The sequence below is a fragment of the Lonchura striata genome, chromosome 4 (assembly GCF_046129695.1).
Source record: "Lonchura striata isolate bLonStr1 chromosome 4, bLonStr1.mat, whole genome shotgun sequence".
NCBI lineage: Eukaryota > Metazoa > Chordata > Aves > Passeriformes > Estrildidae > Lonchura > Lonchura striata.
The window spans coordinates 27,679,313-27,699,464 of record NC_134606.1 but is presented as its reverse complement, the minus strand read 5'-3'; the positions used below and the strand labels follow the sequence as shown (position 1 = coordinate 27,699,464).

General features: G+C 38.9%; 1 protein-coding gene across 1 annotated transcript; it reads left to right on the top strand.

The window, feature by feature from the left end:
- The first annotated feature begins 1,771 nt into the window (after positions 1–1,771).
- Positions 1,772–20,062, top strand: AASDH (aminoadipate-semialdehyde dehydrogenase). The gene is made up of 14 exons (XM_021532670.2): positions 1,772–2,546; positions 4,503–4,623; positions 5,324–5,664; positions 6,416–6,608; positions 8,875–9,116; positions 10,410–10,516; positions 10,973–11,145; positions 11,662–11,854; positions 12,365–12,483; positions 13,787–14,624; positions 15,709–15,872; positions 16,436–16,561; positions 17,775–17,906; positions 18,941–20,062. The coding sequence occupies exons 1-14, from the start codon at positions 2,194–2,196 to the stop codon at positions 19,337–19,339; spliced, it is 3,501 nt and encodes a 1,166-aa protein (XP_021388345.2). The 5' UTR covers positions 1,772–2,193; the 3' UTR covers positions 19,340–20,062.
- Positions 20,063–20,152: the final 90 nt, after the last annotated feature.

Below are 20,152 nucleotides of genomic sequence, written 5' to 3'. Positions count from 1 at the left end.
AACATTTTTCACTGTTCTTATTTCCCACCCTCAAAATAATTTTTAGAAGGGCTACGTTGAGCTCTTAGATTACAAATATATAAAATACAAATACAAAAAAAGGAGCCCTTTATATGTGAAATAAACATTTAGATTCACTGTGTTAGAAGTATATCTGTCTGAAATTATCCACAGGACTGGAAATGAAACTTATGCAAATTCTCTTTTAATGTGCTTTCAACAAAGTACTATTTTTGAAATCTCCTAATAATTGCTTTATCACTAATTAATATTTGAGCATTGGGTTGCATAATTCTAATTTAAAAAAAAAATAGTCTCATTGCCTTTCCCCCCCTCCACATTATGCAAATGAAATTCCATCTGCAACTCTGAGCACTGTAATTTTTGGATGCACTGCAATACTGAATCTTTATTATGTATTTCTCAAAATCTTAAGTTAAAGATACTTTTCAAGTGTCATTCTATTCTGGCAGATGGATTTATGCTTCAGGTTTCGATACACTATGAAACACAGTCAACACACACACCAGTGTGCTGAAGAAAATTCTGGCTTTAGGTGTCGCTATTTGCATTTCACTGTGAAACCGTTTCCGCTCCATTACCAATGTGCAACTGTGCTGAGAATGCGACAGAGTAGAAAGCTGATGTCTAACTTCTCACATGCAAACATTAAAAACGGCTGTGAACTGGTCTTCTCGTTCTCTCCCTCTGAGGCATCGCCAGCATCACGCAGAGGCTTATTTATTTAATAAGGACACCTTGAATGCGCCTCGGAGCCAAAGCAAACCATTTACTGTGAGCATGGTGAGGTACCGGCACAGCTTGCCCAGAGGTGTGGATGCCCCGATCCTGGGAAGTGCTCAGTCAGGCTGGATGGGCCATTGAGCAACCTGGTCTAGTGAAAGGTGTCCCTGCTCAGATATTGGAACTAGAGGATTTTTAAGGTCCCTTCCAATCCTTACCATTCCACAGTTCTATGACTTTGTGTCATTAAATCACGCACGTGGCCCCCAGAGCAGCACCGGTGCCCCCCTTCCCCCTGCACAGCTCCCGCTACCCTCACCCTCACTTCCCCCTGGCGGCCCTAAATCCCATCCCGAGGGAAGCCCAGCCCCGGTGCCGCCGTTCGCCGGGTACGGGCTGGCTGCCGGGGCCGCTCCGGAGGCCGGTCCCGGGACTGCCGCAGGGCCCGCTCCGGAGGCCGGTCCCGGGACAGCCGCAGGGCCCGCTCCGGAGGCCGGTCCCGGGACAGCCGCAGGGGCCGCTCCGGAGGCCGGTCCCCGGACTGCCGCAGGGCCCGCTCCGGAGGCCGGTCCCGGGACAGCCGCAGGGCCCGCTCCGGAGGCCGGTCCCGGGACAGCCGCAGGGCCCGCTCCCGGGCCAGCCCAGGGCAGGGCGGCGCTCCCGCCGCACCCGGACGTGACGTACCCGCCCGCCCACGGCGGCACCACCTGGGCCGGGGGGGGACGGACATACGGGGACGGAGACGAGTGAGCGTTGAGCGTGAGGGGGAACCCTGCCCTTCCCCCGAGCCATCTGCATTTGCTTTTAGCCCGTTTCCCATGTCTGCAGGGGACAGCGGGGAAGGCTCTGGCGCACTCGCTGCTCCTTGCTCCCTCTCCTTCCCTCAGGAAGCAATGGCGCGTGGCTCTGGCGGAGCAGGCGCTGCTTGCGGGTACCCAAACGGCGCGCGGCCGCCGACCAATGAGAGCGCGGCATTACCGCGTCCCGCCAATCGGAGGCGCTTCCGTGGGCGGGGCCAGGAGGACACCGGGAAGTGCCGCGGGTGGGGATCCCGAGCCGCGCCGGAGCGTGCCGAGGGCGCGGAGCCCGGGTGGCGCCGGCAGCCGCCGGGCCGTGCCTGTGCCGTGTAGAAACGGGGTAACCCGAAAGAGGAGAGCGGGGGCCATAGCCTGGATTCCTCCGGTCACCGGTCCGGGCTTGGCAGGAGGGCTGGCGGGGCAGAGACGGGCACAAGCACAGTGCCCCAAAAGTTCACGTGTTGGGGGTTTCTACTTGTGAAAGAAGGATTCATATTTTAAAACTCCATTGAAAGAGTTACTAGTTAAGTTGCGTTAATGAATTTATCAATTCAGCCATGCCCACCAAAGTGTAACGGTGAGGAGCTACCTCAGTACAAGTCAAGAATCCAGCTTTGCACCTGTTGCGGTCTAAGGCGTGGTAGACCTGTGTATGCTCTGCCATGGACCTTTTTTGTTTTTTTTTCCCTCCTTCCTGGTAGTGCGGCTCTGTAGCCCGACTGAAGTCGCGAGCGGGCGGTGTCGGCGCGGTGCGGGGAGCGGGCGGCGCGGCGCGATGCTGCTGCAGGAGTTGGTGGCGCGGGCCGGCGCCCGGCACCGGCACAGAGCGGCGGTCTGCTTCCACCCGTGCCGCGGGCAGCCGCCAGCGATCCACACCTACGCCACGCTGCTCGAGCTTGCCGCGGAGCTGACAGCTTTCCTTCGAAAGCACTGTGACCGCCGAGGCAGCTGGGAAATAGGCCTTTACTGCTATCCAGGAATAAACCTGCCGTCTTGGATCTTAGGGTAATGGTTTGAATGTTTGCACTTTGTGTTGGCTTTTTAAAGGTCATCTCTGTTAAAGAAAATTTTATAGTTTGCTTATATTTTTAACAACAAAAATGTAGTAATAGCATAGCAGAGCAGCGTGGGTGCTGGAGTCTTGCATCATTTAGGGGGAAAAAAAATGGCAATATGACAACCTTTTGAAAACCCAATGCTGAAATAGTTCTGAATCTTAAGTTTTAAAGCTGTAAACTGTAACTGCATCCCTTCATTAAAAGTGATTTAGCATGTTTATAGAAACACAGCGAAATTAATGACTAGTATATTTATTCTTCTTGTTTAAAGCTGGAAGTTTTAAATCTGGCAGAAAACATCTATTGAGAAAAGGACTGTGCAGATTTTTTTTTATAGGCTTGCTGGGTATAAAAAAATATGTTCTGAATGCAAATTCCATGATTTAAGCTAGATGAACATGCATTTAACGTTCCATTATGAAAATTACGGAAAGAAGTAATGAGCATTGTAATACTAAAGTAGTATTGATTAACTGATGGCTAGGAAGTTGAAATGCTTGTGATCTCAACACTCATGTTAATCCATAGATTTTTAAAATCCCGCTTCTGTGGAAGGATTCTAATGTTTGTATCCTTTATATAGGTATCTTTTGTATTTGTAGCATTTGTGATGGAATAGATAATCACAGGATCACAAGCCTGGTTTTTTTAGTTGATGAATACAGCAGCAGTTGTGCTTCCTGGGGGAATGGCCTGTGTTGGTATTTTCCTGTTGTTCACAACTGATGTAAGATACAGAATGGCACCAGAAGAGGTACCGCAGTGGAGTATGAAGATTTCAGTGGAGTGAGCAAGCAGTGTAGTCATAAGCCTCCCACAATCACTGAGGAACTTTCTCACCAGTCAGGAAATGCTTCTGCCCCAGTGCAGGAGGTTGCTCTGAGATGTGCAGGCACCGTCCCTGGAGGCATTCAGAACCTGACTGGACAAAGACCTGAACAACCTGGTCTGGTGTCACAGCTGGCTCTGCCTGAGCAGGAGGTTGAACTCGTCATACTGAGGTCCCTTGCTGTCTGATTTGTCCTGTATCCCAATGAGCTGAGTGTAACAGTTTCCTTTGCTATGGGAGGGGGTTTGCTGGGGCTGTTTGACTCTTACAGCTATCATTGCGAGTAGCTGCCGGCTGTGTGATGCAGGGCAGGCTTAGGTGCTGGCTGGCACAGGTGGCTGTAGGAGCATGCGGGATGCTGCCATTCCCACGCCTCTTCAGGACCTTGGCACTACTGCAGTGACAAGCCACTTGCACAGGGAGGAAGTATAATAAATAAACAGTACAGGACATACGTACAGTACAGAACTCAACAGCAGAGCAGATGTGAAGAGTTTTGGGGATGGTTCATACTTCAGTCTCCGCATAGTCGCTTTGGTTTTCCTGATGGTGGCGAGTTCAGCGCTTGTGCTTATCCGGGAGCACCGGGACTGGGAGCCCCTCCTCCTGCCTTAGGAAAGACATCCCAGTGTCTGCTTAGGTTTTCTTACACTGCGTTCGTTGCACTCGTAGGAAAGCGTTTTCAGCATGCAGGCTTTTGTTGCCTATTTAGAATACATTTATAGGTGTTGTATGTGGGTAAATGGAAAGGTTATATTTCTGTTTCTAGTCAATATCAGAAGGTTTTTAAATGTGCTGCTGTTGATGTCAGTGATACCTTTTGTCGTCACTGACTTGCTTGGCCTGAAATAATATTGAATGTTTCATCTAGCTTTAATTTTTTCCCTTGCTGTAAAAGACCAAAAGGCAACACTGATTTTCATCCTACGTTGTTACCAACAAGATCTTTAAAAGTCATGTTATGACTACATTTTCTAGCTCAGGCAACTATAAAGGTGTGAAAGAAATTTTAGCAAAATCTGAGAGGATTTTCTTATTTTTTTTAATTGTTTTAAAACATTTGTGTTTTATTAGAATCCTTCAAGTTCCAGCTGCCTATTCACCTATTGATCCAGATGCACCACCAACGATATCCACTTACTTCATGAAAAAAAGCAAGCTTCAGTATATTCTTGTTGAGAATGACAAAATAAATGTAAGTGTCAGACTTCTATAGAAAGCATTAAAGGGCAATTTAGATCTGTAGATCTGCAAATTGAATTCTATTTTAATAAACTTGGATGGAACGCATTTGTTTTTACATGGCAAAAGGTTGTCTTTCTTATTCAGAAGGGAACATCTTTAAAATCAGAAGTACAAAATGTTTCTCTCTTCTTCAAAACAATTGCCTTCTTTCCTGTTACACTGTTGTTCAGGCAACCTTTTTGGGCATTGATATAGGAAGACTTTTCCAGACTTGTTTGTTTAATGTCCATGCTAAGAGTTGGAAATATGCAGTAGTTAAAAAAGCTCCTGCATTTCATACTTGAGTTTCTCTTTGTCTAACTCATTCCAAATCTTACACGCTCACTCATTGCAAAGGGAATAGACAAGTTGCAATTCAGATTCCTTGGTCTTCTGCAGCGTTTTTTTTTTTTTTTTAAGATATTTTCCGTTTCTTTTTTCCATTTGCTTAGATAACTGTTTATTTTGCATTTATGAAGTCTGTTTTCGCTATATTTAATTTATAGAAATACATGAGCTTATAACTGTCTGATGTGTGTCCTCCAAAAGTAAAGGTATGAAGAATCACACCTTGTTTGTATGAAATGCTGTTTTCTATGTCATTGCATGCAGTAGAACAGCAACAGTACCTCCTGAGTTCCACTGTTTGAATTGTTCATTTTCTCTTGCAGAAATTCCAGATGTCCCATGCTGGCTGTTTTTACCATAATTCCTCTGCCATAGAACATATTGGTTTAACTCTCTTCCAAGTGAGCTCAAGCAACTCTGATTTCAGTTCAGAAGTAGGCAATACGAAAAGTAAATGTGAACCTTTCAAAGCTGTGGGTAACTCACAGACAGGATACACCATTTGCCCAGATCAAACGGAAGTAAAAACATCAGAAGCAGGATACAAGGACGCTGGCCAGAAAGACACTTTAGCATATGTCTTGCATACATCAGGAACTACAGGGATCCCCAAAATAGTCAGAGTGCCTCATAAATGTATAGTGCCTAATATTCAGCATCTTAAGTAAGTGTGGTTTTCAGTTTTCCTTTCAAATGTGATGGTTTTAGGATTTTTTTTTAATACTTCAGAGGAGTGTACATAGAGTTTTTGCTGACAGCTTTGCTTTTTCCTCCTTATCCACCTTTGTGGGTTTTTTTGCTTTTATTTCCAAGTGGAATCATGCAACATTTTATTTCTCTATCAATTTTATACTTAAATTGTGCTTGGCCTTCATTTTTGAGGGCTGTGCTTCAAATAGTGCATTGTTGCTCTAAGTTTTGTATTGTCATCTGGCTTGTGGTTTAAAAGAAATAGACAACAAAATTAATCATCTGTTCACAGTTATATTTACTGTTTTCTGTAGTTCTTAAGTCATAATTCCTTTTTAGGTTACCCAGGTTTCTTCTTTTTCATTTAATATTAAAAAATATCTATTATGGAAAATACAATATTTTTCCTGTCTTGTCTTTTCCTTTCTTCTTTGCTTTTTCTTTCTTTATATTTATCCTTTTTTAATGAGCTTCTGTTAGTTGAAATATGCCTTTCAGTGAACTCTGTTGGTGCGTAATATGGTGGGTATCTTCATAAAAGACATCACTAGTGAAATGAACAGTTACAGTCCAGGAGCTCTTCTTCAAATTACATGTCTGCATATTCAGAGCCCTTAAGATCTGAGCTTTGCTAATGCATTTATTTCATGCTTTCATTCTTTTAGTTGGAAAGGGTTTTTTGACTTCATACAACAGATTTGTAATTCCTAGCTTTCTTGTTTTAGATCCATATTTGAGATCACACAGGATGATGTACTATTCTTGGCATCTCCTCTCACATTTGACCCATCTGTGGTTGAATTGTTCATGGCTCTGACAAGTGGAGCCTCTATTCTTGTTGTACCAAACACCATTAAAATGATGCCTGTGGAGCTCTCTGCTGCTCTGTTTCACCACCATCATGTGACAGTGTTGCAGGTAGGCAAAATCTAAGTGTCTCCAGTGTCTTGCTTCTCACTTTTCACTAATGCTCAAATTATATTTTCATCAGCCTAGAATCTAGTGTTGGTAGGACAGGAGTGTTCTTGCTCAAAGGCAATAGCTATCCTTTTTGTTGTAGACTGTTAGCTGTCTAGAAAATTGCCATTTGATCAAAACCTCAAACATTTTATGCCACAAAACACTGAGCTGAAGATTATTTTAAGAAATTTTTAGAATTAATCTGTTAATTAAACTTTTTGTTCTGAAGAATCTGATAATAGAGTAAACCGTTAGTCATTTTAAGCACTTTTTAATGGACTTGATCTTGGGGTATTTTGTCATAAACAACTTTGAAATATTAACCCTAGTTTCTATGCTAACAGTACAACTAACCCAGTGCTATATGTAGGATGGTAAAATGCTTGAAATTTTAACAAAAATGAGAACAAGGTAATAATTTATTTCAGAACAGTACTTACGGTTTTCATGTCACCTGCTTATATGAGGCTTCATGTATCTCTTGTGTCTTAGAATAGATATCTCCTATATGATTTCAATTTTAATAGTTTTAAAGTTTGCAAAATTTACTTGAAGCACCCAGCATGGCTGAATAAGCCAGGCCTCTACCTGTAGTCCTCTCTTGTTTCTCTTGTCCTGTCACTTGCTACCTGGGAGAAGAGGCCGAACCCCACCTGGCTCTACCCTCCTTTCAGGCAGTCATAGAGAGCAAAAAGGTCACCCCTGAGCCTCCTTTTGTCCAGGCTAAACACCCCCAGCTCCCTCAGCTGCTCCTTGTAGGATTTATGTTCCAGACCCTCTTCCCCCTTTTTTTTTTTGTAAGACTGGTGATAGTTGAGATTGTAGGGTGTAAATTTAAGATTAGAGAGTAGTTGGCTGAAGATTCCACAGCAGGAAAATATCCATTAGTTGCAAATCTTTTGTAACTATTCTCTGCTCTTATCTTTATTTGTTAGGATTGCTATAAATGGTAGCTTATCCTATGATACACAAGTTTCATGATTAGTAGAGCTCACTTGCTTTTAGAAAAAAATTGTCTGAGATACTGCTCTCTATGAGTAAGACTTTTTAAGTGTCTTTTAAGACCTTAAAAAAAAAGTTATATTTGTTAAGCTTCTTAAGCAGTAATAGAGGAAGGCAAAATTTCCTGAATGAAGATTTTTGAAAATACTTTCTAAGAAAAGTTTGATTTGTTTTTGTGGCTTTTTTCTTTATGATCACTGTCCTAATCTCTGAAGGAAGGGCTTCTCAGCTGAATAATTGACAAAAATATTCTCCTTATAGCTTAACTGATGAATGAGTAATTTTATGACGTTTCTTAAAAAATAGAAAGCCATTACCTCCCTGCCTTGAAGTTTTTGAGCAGACTTGAGAAAACCAAAAATAGGAAGGGAAGAGTATAAATTTTTTTCCCTTGTTTTGTTGCTAAAATTTCACTAATGTTAAAGCTATCAGTTGAAAAAATTATTTTCATCATCTGTTACTAGAAAAAAAGAACCTGGTAAGAAATAATCCCATTAATTTTCCAGTTTTCTCACTAGAAAAGTAGGCAAGAATGAGAGTGAAATGTGCCTGGTAAAATGATATACTGTTTTTTTTTTTTCCTTTCAGTGAAAGGTCTCTACATCACCAATAGTTTTCTAGAAATAGTTGTTTAAGGAAACTGGTTTGGGTTTGGGGGCTTTGGGTTTTATATCTTTTCGCCCTGCTTATTTTAGTGAAAGCTTCGAGACAAACCCATTCTTATAAACTGCTCTATTTACATAAATCAAGGATAACTCAGAATCTGACAACCAAGAAATTTTTAGCATTATGTAAAGTCTTTAAATGTTCTGTATGCACATTAATCAGATATATAGGTTATATTTTTGCTGTAACATTCTAGAATGAAAGGAAAAAAGGCTCAGACAATTACATAGAGAGAATACTGTGTTGCTTTCTGTTTACAAGTACTTAACATAAGAACTAATGTGCATACACTTGAGGTAATAGCTGAGACACAAAAGGGGACCTATAACACACCTGAGTAAAGAAGAAGCTTTGCAGAAGAGCATAAATTTATGCTGATAGTACTCATTCAGGGCCTTATAAGAAACAAAATCTCAAAAAACACCATTGTGATGGTTGGTATGTAGATGTTTTCAAGTACATCCATAATACAGCTATGTAGCAGAAGAGGGGTACACATACCCTGATAAAATGTAACAGGTCTTTCTCTTTTTTTTTTTAAATATGTATCATTCAGGCAACACCAACACTTCTCAGGAGGTTTGGAGCTCACATTATTAAATCAAGAGTGTTGTCTGCAAATACTTCACTTCGTGTCTTAGCCCTTGGTGGTGAAGCATTTCCTGTACTGAGTCTCTTGAAAAGTTGGAAGCACAAGGAGAACAAAACAAGCATTTTTAATCTCTATGGTATTACTGAAGTGTCAAGCTGGGCCACTTGCTACAAGATTCCTGAGGAGGTTTTTAGTGCTGATTTTAGGTAGGAAAATTCATTGTTCTCAATGGTTTGGCATGTGAATGATGACAATCACCAGAAATAGAACCTCAGTCTCCTGTTACCAGGGCTACTGAGTCCTCATGAGTGTTTATACTGGAAGAAGTTACATTTGAGTTTATGTAGAAACAGACTCATCCATTATCTCATGAGCCACTACAGCCCCCCTCTCCCCTATTTTAGTAGTATGTGTGACAGAAATTTGTCCGAAGTGGCTCACCCAAGGTTTCATAGTAATTTTACTTAAGCTTCAATAAGTACTTTCTTTTCATAATTTATTACTCTGTTTCTGACTTGTTTGGTTGTTTGGCATTTTTTCTTCATGTTATTTTATAGAGTTGTGAAAGGTACCTCCCATTATCTCACTGTTTAATTTTGTTTCTGAAATTACTCCCTGGCATAATAATTATACATGCAATTTGAGTTAAATGTGTCCTACAAAATAGGATGGTTTTCACAAATGATGTGATATATTAACCTGGTGCTTAAACCCTTGAAGACTAAAAATGGGGGATTGTCATGAAGTGTTATTACATTCTTAGGTAAAACTAATTTTCTGTGAGTTCAAACAAAAATTGTAATACTTTAAAATATAAATTGAACTGGAATCCATGCCAAAGTTATTTGAAGTTGCTTTAAGTTTTGCTTTACTGAAGAAAATAAATTATTCTATATTCCCACTCAGAAATAGCTTCTATATTCAATAAATGAGGTCCTGCAACTGCTTGAAGAGGCTGGAGAATGAAGGGAAAGGAAGGAGTTGGTCAGTAGTTCAAGAGAAGTCTATAATAAATACATGATATTGAAATGACAGTTTCTTGTATTTCAGTCTTTTCTTAACTGAACATTTTCTAAATCTTTTTCTGAACTTTTCTTAACTGTACTTATTAAAATAGAGTAAAAGTTAAAATTAGGCAAGGAAAAAATTAGTTAGAAAGCAGTTACAAATGTGTAAATTGGTTGACTTGATGGATGTTTCAATCTGGGAGACTTAAAAGTTAACTGAAATTATTGGGGTTCTCTCAGGGTATTTCAGGGTCTATTCAGGCCTTATTTTCTGTAGTTCTGTGGGGTTTTCTGGTATATATTACTGACACCCATGCACTCTGATAAGGTTTCTAGTTTCTAATACATTGATACTTTTAAGAAGCATTTGCAGAAAGAAGTCCCAAGCTCTAATGCCAGTCTGTTAAAAATCTACATGATACCTGGTTTCTGGGGCAGTTGTTTTGTGTTCAGAACAGAAAGACTTCTACTGTTTCTCTCTAATAAATTTAGAACAGATTTTCCTATACCTTTGGGATCACCGCTCCTTGGAACAAAACTTGAGGTCAGAGATGCCAATGGATCTGAAGTTCTTGAAGGCGAGGGACAAATATTTATAGGTTATTTTATGTTTCTAATTCTTCTAAGATGCTATGCTTAATTGATTGAGTTTTAATAATATATTCATTATTTTACTTGCTTTTTGCCTGTGATATACAGATTAATACAGCATTTTAAGTTCTGATTGGGCTAGGAGCTTTCTGATAGTATTTTAGGATGTTGGAATGATGAACAGGAAATTACCATCATTTTATCTGCAGACTATCCCTTCATTATATTGATTTCTTTTACCCTTCTTGGATTTTGACATTCTGAGCTGAAGTAATTTTTGTGTATTAACTGAATTAACTGCATAGTCAAAGTTGTACTTGCAGAAGTTTGGATGTTGATAAAAATATTTCAATATTTCTTATAATTCATGGTAAAGTTTGAGAGAATTTGTTAAAACACTCTTTATAATTTTCATTTACAGTTAGCTATTTTAATAGATATGACTGCAATCTTTTTTTGTCTAGGTGGTGAAGAACGAATTTGCTTTCTTGATGATGAAATGACTGTGCCACTGGGTACAATGAGAGAAACAGGGGATTTTGTAAGAGTGAAGAATGCAAAGTTGTTCTTCTTGGGTCGGAAAGACAATCAGATTAAACGTCACGGCAAACGTTTCAATATCGAATATCTGCAGCAGGTAAGTGCTCACATCCACGGAGTATGCCACTATAAAAAGGCTGCTATAAGAAACACATTGTTATAATCAGAAATGGGTATTTGTTTATTTTCAGATGACTTTTAGGAGTCTGAAGGAATTCAGTGGGTGTATTATGAAATATCTAGTTACATAATTTAGGGAGGAGTTTGTTCTGAGTTTTTGGGAGTCTGTTTTATTGTATGGTTTCTTCCAGGAGAATTGAGAACTGTATAAACATCTGAAAGGTACTGAGTATAGTGATTGTTCTACATGGCTGAGTGTCGGACTCCTGGATTATATCTCGTTCATGACATTTTGGCAAATAATACATATATCTCTGAGTTTGTTTTTATGTGAAGTACAAGTTTCAGCTACAAAATAAGCTATTTCATAGGTAATGTAGGAATGTGAGAAAAATACAGTTTTTAAAGGTGTGCATTTTTTCTTTTTTTTTTTATTCTGTTACTCTGTTGATGAAATGCATTTCAAAACATGACTAATGTTTTTTAAACACAGGTTGCTGAAGATCTTTGCCAGGTAGAAGCTTGTGCAGTTACCTGGTATCAACAAGAAAAACTTATCCTGTTTGTTTTACCCAAAGATGATTTTGAGGAGAGAGAAACACTTAAAGATCTCCAGAAGCATCTACCAGCTTATGCAGTCCCTGATGAGATTGTAGTGATTAAAGCTTTGCCTTTAACATCACATGGTAAATGAAGCCATTAAGAACCCTTGCCTCTTGTTTTAATGGTATCCTTTGTTTTTTTTAATAATTTTTTGATTGACCAAAATCCAGTATCTGATTCGTGCTTTTAGAATATGTACATTAGTAAGTAATGTAATACCTAATAGGAAATAATGGCCATGCATTATTATGTTTTCTTGATGATGTTTCTTTTGAGAGTCAAAGTGTAGTGGAAAAATCAATTTAGTTTAACACTATTACCTCAGTTGCTTCAGTTGCAGTCTGCAATAGAACCCTCACTTCTGCTGAGGAAAAAACAGGCATTGAAGGTGGGATTATGTGGGAGGGGTAAATTTTCGAAGACCTTGCTGGGTTTCATGTAGTTGATCAACTGTGTAAAAAAAAATGCAGATGCAGTACAGTATGAATAAGGAAATGCATACAAGAATATGTGACTATTTGGGCAGAGCAAGTTTTGAAAGTGCTAATACTAAAAGAACAATGACAAAAAATCGTCCTTTATTTTCTACAAAGGCAAAGTTGATACATCTGAGCTGAACAAGATTTACAAGAACCATCTAAACTCCAGAAGGCGTGACAGTAAGCTGAGTGACGCAGAAGAATTGTGGGAAAGATTGCAGTATTTATGGAAGGTAGTATTTTGAGCTGCCTTTTTTTCTTTGCTAGTGGATCATTATGCATGTGTCAGGAATTAAACAGCTTTAAGAAGTATGACTAATGCAACCAGAACATTCTAGCTGCCTATACATTCTTTTACTATTCTAATACTTAAACATAGCTGCTTTGCAGTGGCCAAGAGAGAGTCATTTTTATTTCTCTGTTAGATAAACCTGCAGGCTATGAGGTGTAAGCAATTAGTATAAAAAGAATGTAATGTCAGTAGATTTTTGAATGCTGCTTCACATGCCAAAAGAAGGTATCTCTAAAGAAAACAAGGAACTGCAATATGGACACTTTGTAAAAAATCAGTTGCTGTGTTAGTAGAGTCTCTTATTTCTCAAGATAATTATAAATTCAAGAGTCCTTTTTTTAAATAGATGGCACAGTTGCACAACTGTTGTCTGAACTGCCTGTCTGGATTGTTTCTAAATTTCTGTGCTAAAGACTTGTTTTTCAAGGTATTGAAATATGATGCCAAACAGTATTACTTTGTTTTTCAAAGGTAGACTTACAGGTTTCACCTGAAAGTGGGATTAGGTGTGGCCTAGGACTCGAACAAGTAAATGTAGTGTATTTATATGTCTGTGCCAATCCTTGTCACATTAATGGCTATGAAGTGGTAACCCAGGGGATTAGTTGTGTCCTAGACCCAGTAGGGACAGCAGAAGGTGGCTACCAAAACCAAAGGGTTTGGATCTAACATCCAGGCTTAATAACAAGGGAGTGTGGTAGGAGGCAACACAGTTATTGTTGTTTGTTGTAGTAACAATGCCAAATGCAAAATCTTTCATGAACATAAGGGCTGATAACTTCAAAAGTAGGATGGTAAGTAGGTTATTTAAATAATTTAGAAGTAAAAAAGAACAGTTTATATAAGCTTTACTATTAAAATAAAAAACCTAAATTTATTTTATTGAAAGGCATGTATGTTTTATCTGCAAAGCTGTCATTGATAAATGGTATTGAAAATGGCCAATCAATATATAGTACAATTCCCTTTAATTCCGTAGACTGCAGAATTGGAATTGAGCAAGACATTTTGTAGTACAGAATTAATATGTCTCTATTTCTTTGTTCCTCCCCAATTTTTGTTCTGTCCGTCCCTTGGCACTAACATTTTTCAATTATTTTTTACAGAGTAGTGAATTTTCTCAGTTGTTCATTATTAGCAAGACTTCTAGGTGTTCAGGTGGATTCTACCCCACCTGAGGTTTTATATGTGTGACATGGTATAAAACTGTGGACTGATACCACTTTCCCTCTTTTTTTGTCTAGTCTGTCCTTGGTCTTCCATGTGATTCCACTGGAATTTCTAAAGATGCAGTATTTCTGTACAGTGGTGGAGACTCCCTGAAGGCATTACGATTTTATGAAGAAATTGAGATGTTAGTAGGCAAAGGTGTGCCTGGACTCCTTGAAGTTATTCTCAGCCATTCAATTGAAGAGGTTTACAGACATACTCTTAAAATGCTGTTTGCAGATGAAGAACAATTAATGATCCCTGACAATGTTGTGAAAAGAAAATCAAGAGGAAACAGTGAAGAGGAATTCCATGGAAAATACATTAAACTGACATCTGAAAGAGGGCTTGAGATTGCTTCAGGATTAATTCCATTTATTGCACTGAACAGAGGAAATAATTTTTTCTCTATGAATTTCACCAATTCTTCTATGCAGCCCAAAAATACAGTACAGGTAGGAGTGGAACCACTACAGCACCCATCCTTTCTGCATTCCAAGATTCCAGGTGTAATGAAAAGCCATGTGCGAGGGTCTGAACTGGAGAACAGAATTTTAACACTTGAAAACAAGGCAGATGAAAATGACCATTCCTCTGTTCAGCACATTCATGCAGAATGTAGCCATTCATCAGTGGCAGAGTTGGCCCTGCGTGTGAGGTGGAAGTCAAACACAAAAAAATGTGTTGATGCATCACCACTGATTATAATACCAGCTAAAGAAGAAGTATCTGCATCTGTGTATGTTGGCTCTCATTCCCATGCAATGCAGGCAATTGATCTAGATTTGGGAGAAATAAAGTGGGAGAAGACCCTTGGAGATCGCATTGAATCTTCTGCCTGTGTATCCAAGTGTGGGAATTTCATTGTTGTTGGTATGTCTTTTGTTTCAGCCTTCATTTTGAATTCTTTTTTCTGCTAAATGCAAGATGAATGACAGAGAATCACATTTCTTATCTCTGGTTGTCCTCCATCCATCAACTTCTGTATCTGCCTCAGAACTAATTTATTGTAAAATAGAAACAGAAGGAAGAAGTAATTTAAGTTTCATGATAACTACAGATGGAGCTTATCTAACATAAACACTTGTGGTTTAGTATATCCTAGTTTATTAATAAGGAATAATCAATGGCTGCAATTTCTTTTTTAGTAGTAGATTAAGCTGTGGCATTTAAACTGTTGTTTTTGGTTTTTTTAAATATGGAAAGGCAATGCAGTCTTAAAATATCTTTGTAAATTGATAGAGTTAGAAATTAGTACATGGTAGCTCATACGATTTTTCAGAGTTTAATTATCTCATTTGACTCTTCTTTTTGGAAATGTAAAGAACATGTTTGGATAATTTTTTGGTTTTGTCATATCTATTGTCAGCAGAGTTGCCATTATTTATCTTGGTGTCATCTTTTTTAGCTAATAATCTACGTCAGTGGTTAGTATAGATGTCCAAGTGGTGAGGTTTTTTAATGGAATTCTAATGTTGCCATCTTTTTGTTTGTATTTTGATTGCTGTTCACTCTTGACCATAAAATTGAATATTTAATTAACATGAATGAGTTTCTATGGTGACAGTTCAGTTTTCAATAGAAAGCCTACAAATTTTAACACCTTTTTTCAGAAACAAAACCTACACAAAAGAGGTAATGAAAAATTTTTGTATTCTCCCTTTTCAGCAACTCTCTGTGTTTTCTAATATTGCTACTGAAAAATTTGATAGAAAGGTAGTGAAATAAGTATATTCCAAATGTAACTTAGAAAAAGCACACAGAATAATCATCTTCGACTGTATCAGCAAAACCTTTCAGCTGAAAACACAGGTAGAGCTTTCAAAAATATTTTGAAACTCTACCTTATGAATAATCTCATTTCTTTCCAGGAGTGATGCAACTAGCAGCATAAATCATACCATAAACGCAAATAATAATTATTCTTTTTTCCCCCATCATGTTTTATTCCACATAGGTTGTTATGATGGCTTGGTGTATGTGCTTCAAAGCAGTGATGGAGAAATACACTGGACTTTTGTCACAGAAGACACTGTGAAAAGCTCTGCAGTTGTAGACCCTTCCAGTGGACTGGTTTACATTGGATCACATGACCAACATGTGTATGCTTTGGATATTTATGTAAGAGCACTGACTCACTTTTATATGTAGAACAATAAATATCCAATTTAGATTCCATTTATAGTGCACCAGAGAAATTTCCACTGGTGTTAGTGTCTTAGGAGTCCACAATCACACTTCTGAAAGTTAGGTCTGCTGTAAGCGGAGTTAGGATTATGCGACAGTGAACACTTTTAATGGTCCTCTCAGTTGTGGTTCTTGTGCTATCAGTCCTGGTTGAAACCAAAGCTTAAGTTTCTTAGTTATTAAATTCTCCACAGGTGTTTCAGAGTATGGTGCCTAGCTAGAAATAGAATTTTAGTTTTCAATCTTACATGCTAAATGAGAAGATGGAGGCACATGGGAAATAAAAGGGGCAGATACTGACTTTTCATTAGCTGAATTTATTTTATTTACTGGAAGAGAAAGCCGGTGCCACATTTGGTGCTGTAGATTGTCTTCACTTCTTAACTAGTATTTGCTGAGTACTTCATAATGTTTGACATTCAAAGGTCATTGTAAACATGATGAGCTCTGACTCCAATTGAAAAATGGTTTATTATTCTTTTTTCATGTACTTACAGGAAAAGATGTGTATATGGAAGTTACACTGTGAAGGTGGAGCTGTGTTTTCATCTCCTTGTCTAAGTTCATTTCCACATCATCTCTATGTTGCTACGCTAGGAGGACTATTACTGGCTGTTAACCCAGTATGTACCTTTGTCTCTCATCCCAATCTCAAGTTTAAATGAAACCAAATGTATTTCTGAAGTTAAGATTGCTATTCCAATGGAAGGGAAGATGATCATATGTTACCATGAAATATTTTTCACTTGGAGGCATTATAATGATATGCCAGGTTACCATAATACTTCCCATACTTCAGAAATCTGCCTGGTGATAAGGAGGTCTGACGTGATGTGGTTGAATTCAAATGCTGAACATAGGCCAAAGTTGCAGTCAATTGCTTGTCATTCCTGTATCTGTAAAACCAGTAAGTGAGAGCAAGTCTGTAGATTTATTTCATGCCCCCTCCTCTTTTTACAGTAGGATTGAAAAAAAAAATATACAGAAATCAGAACAGAATGGAGAAAGAAGCCCCTTCATTCCTCTCACTGCTTCCCTCCCCATATTTAGGAGCTGTCCTTCTAATCTCAGTGTGCAGTTCTTTTCTTTGCACTGGGGAAATGGTATTCTTGATAGATGTGGAGCAATTTCATGGTTTTCTAAGGCATTGTTGGCTTACAGCTGGTCCTGCCTGATAAAAGGAACAAGGGCTTGAAGCGGCTGTTAATGTTTCTGTAGTCACACAACACAGAGCAGCAATCCTAATCACCTTTACCTTCCATCCATTACAATTGTCCTCAGCAGTAACCAGTTTACCATTAGAAAACCAGTGTGTTGTTTTGCAAGAGTGGGCTGTTGTTAAAAAAGATATTTTTTTATTCTGTAATCCACAGTAAGAGGTAGTTGAGAAACCCACCTACAAGTGAGACTGTGCCTTCTTATTTTTGTGAATAATCCTAATTCCTGGGGAATGTGCAGGATACAGTAGGAATGCATTGTGACAGTCATAGATAGTGCGTGCAACATGTCACAGAGTATCAATATAACGTGATTCCAAAGTATCTCTTCTTCATTACTCCTTGTCACAGCTGGGAATGAAAGAAAAAACTGAATCTAAAATTTATTAGAACTACTGCTAATACACTATTATCATTTTTATTTTGCCTACAGTGAGGTAGAAAATTAGGTTTTGATTACATGTTTGGTTTTTGTGGGTGTTGATTTGGTTTGGGGGTTTGGCTTTTTATTCCACACTACATAAGGGCTGGGTCAGGCAGTGATGGGTCAGGAAGGGTGGTTTTGTGCTGCTTCTTACAGTTGTGTTAAGCATCAGGTATTCCATGCTGCCACTTACAGGTGACGGGGAGTAAGATTTGGAAAAGCAATCTTGGAAAACCACTCTTCTCCTCTCCTCACTGCAATGAGGGCTATGTCTGTGTTGGGTGTGTGGATGGAAACTTATATTGTTACACTCATTATGGAGAAAAGGTAAAAGTGTTGTTGGGTTTTTTATGTCCATCTCAAAACCCTGAATAAGATACTTTATTAGGACTGTTTTCTGAGGCTCAATGATTGACATATAGCTTTTTGTGAACCAAATAGGAGTGTTTGTTCTTAGAGATAAGAAAGTAGAAAAACTGTAGTCCACGCAGTTCATGGCAAAATCACAAACTCAAGTTGCCTGATGCAGTAGGAGAATTTCTAGTTCAGACCTTATACTCAAAGTGAATTGTCAAGTGTAGTGCCAGCAAATAAAATTATTTCATTTGGAGCTTTCCAAGTATGTTTAAGGTATCTCTCCTGTAAGATGGTGGTTATTCAGAAGTAAAGGTTTCTTAGAATTTTTATGCATTTGTCAAAAAACTGCCAAATCATAATTCTGGTAAAATATGTGTCAGCCTTCACACTGAATTAAGTGAGAGTATCTTTTTAGTTCCTAAGAGGTAAATGTAGTTTGTATCTGGTGTTAAAACAACTGACACCATTCATTTGTTGACCTGAGAGGCAGTATACAATGGCAATTCCTGAGCCTTTTCTGATTGTAAAATACATGTTAGTCCATCTGTGCACTGCTCTCTGCTTGCAGCAGTGTTGCAGAACTGATAATCTCTTGAGGAGGGATCTGCACATTGTTAGCTTAAGCAGAGGAAATCCATATTACAAAAGGAATATCTGCCTTTCTGGCAAAGAATGGCGCATTAACAGGATTCTTGATGTTCATTACTAATTGAAAAACAGCCCAAGAATATTCTTTTCCCAGATTGGCCATTTTTACATGGGCCTCACCAAAGGCAGTAATTCTTCCCTCTTCTACATCTATTTTATGAGACTTTTATTGCTTACTCTCTGTGTAAAACCTTATTTATGATTTGACAAGGATTTAACTAGCTCTCACTGAAATCTAGTGTACTTTAGAAATGAAATGCTGTCCTATCAACAGTGAGTCTATTAAAAATTACAGTTGCTGTAAAACTGATAATGTAAAAAACCTTTGATAATGGGTGGTTATGTTCTTTCTCTAGGTTTGGCAATTTTCCACTAATGGGCCGGTGTTTTCATCTCCATGCCTCTCAAGTTTAACTAAGCAAGAAATATTTTTTGGCTCTCATGACTGCTTTATCTACTGCTGTAACATGGAGGGTAATTTACTGTGGAAATTTGAAGCCACTTCAAGTGTATATGGAACACCATTTATTTTCCAAAGTGATGACTTAAATAACAAAATTCTCTTGGCAGCAGTATCTACAGATGGCAAAGTGTGGATCCTGGATGCCAAGAGCGGAACAGCAGAAGGAGTAGATAAGCTTCCAGGCGAGGTTTTCTCTTCGCCCGTAGTATGGGGAACAAAGCTTGTTGTTGGCTGTAGAAATGATTATGTTTATTGTCTAGATCTGTATATAGCAGGAAAAAATAACAGCTGAGATGTTAGGCTGCTTCTTTTTATTGTTTATGTTTGTAAACTAGGAGCTCAGAGGTGCCCTCTACCCCTCTGCCTATTTTGCTGTAGGCAAGAGATGCTCCTTGCAGGCTTATCAGTGGGATTTTGCATCAGGCAGTGTCCAGTGATGGAGGGAGGATGGCTGCTCAGCACCTTGCCAGGGACGGGACAAAGTGTGTGAGGAGCCATATTCCACAGCTTGGATAGCAGGCTTATCTCCAGGGGAGGAGTGTATTGCTTTCTCTGAGTCTCTCCTCGCCTGTGCCTGGCTCTTCCTTGCACCAGACTAGTGTTTGTCTGTCATGATTTCTGTGCCAGGCAAGCTAAACCAAGTTCTTTTTTGAATCTCACTTTTAATTTGATTTCTGGAGACATAGCCTGAATTTCATATACCTGGAAGGAGCGACCTGTTTACTACAGTTTGTACAAACAGAATAGCTCATCTTCTGTGGACCTAAGCCTGTCAATGGCTTAATTAATCTAGCATATACTTAGACTCCATTGAAGTCAGTAGGAGTTGCCTCTTGTATTCTAAAGTGGAAATAACACTATAAATATTTATTAAATTTCAGTGACAGGAACAGTATGAGTTCCAAGATGAAGTGTGCACTGCTCAATCAACCACTGTGAAATAATTTTTTAAGATATTTGAATGAATACTGTTTACATTGTCTTCACAAGAACTATTAATAAAATGTTGTGCAAATTGGGTTTTGTGTTCTTTAAGACCTTAGAAGTAAGTACCAGTGGTCTGGCAATGCAAATCAAGTACTTGCAGTGGCAAAAGTACACTTCA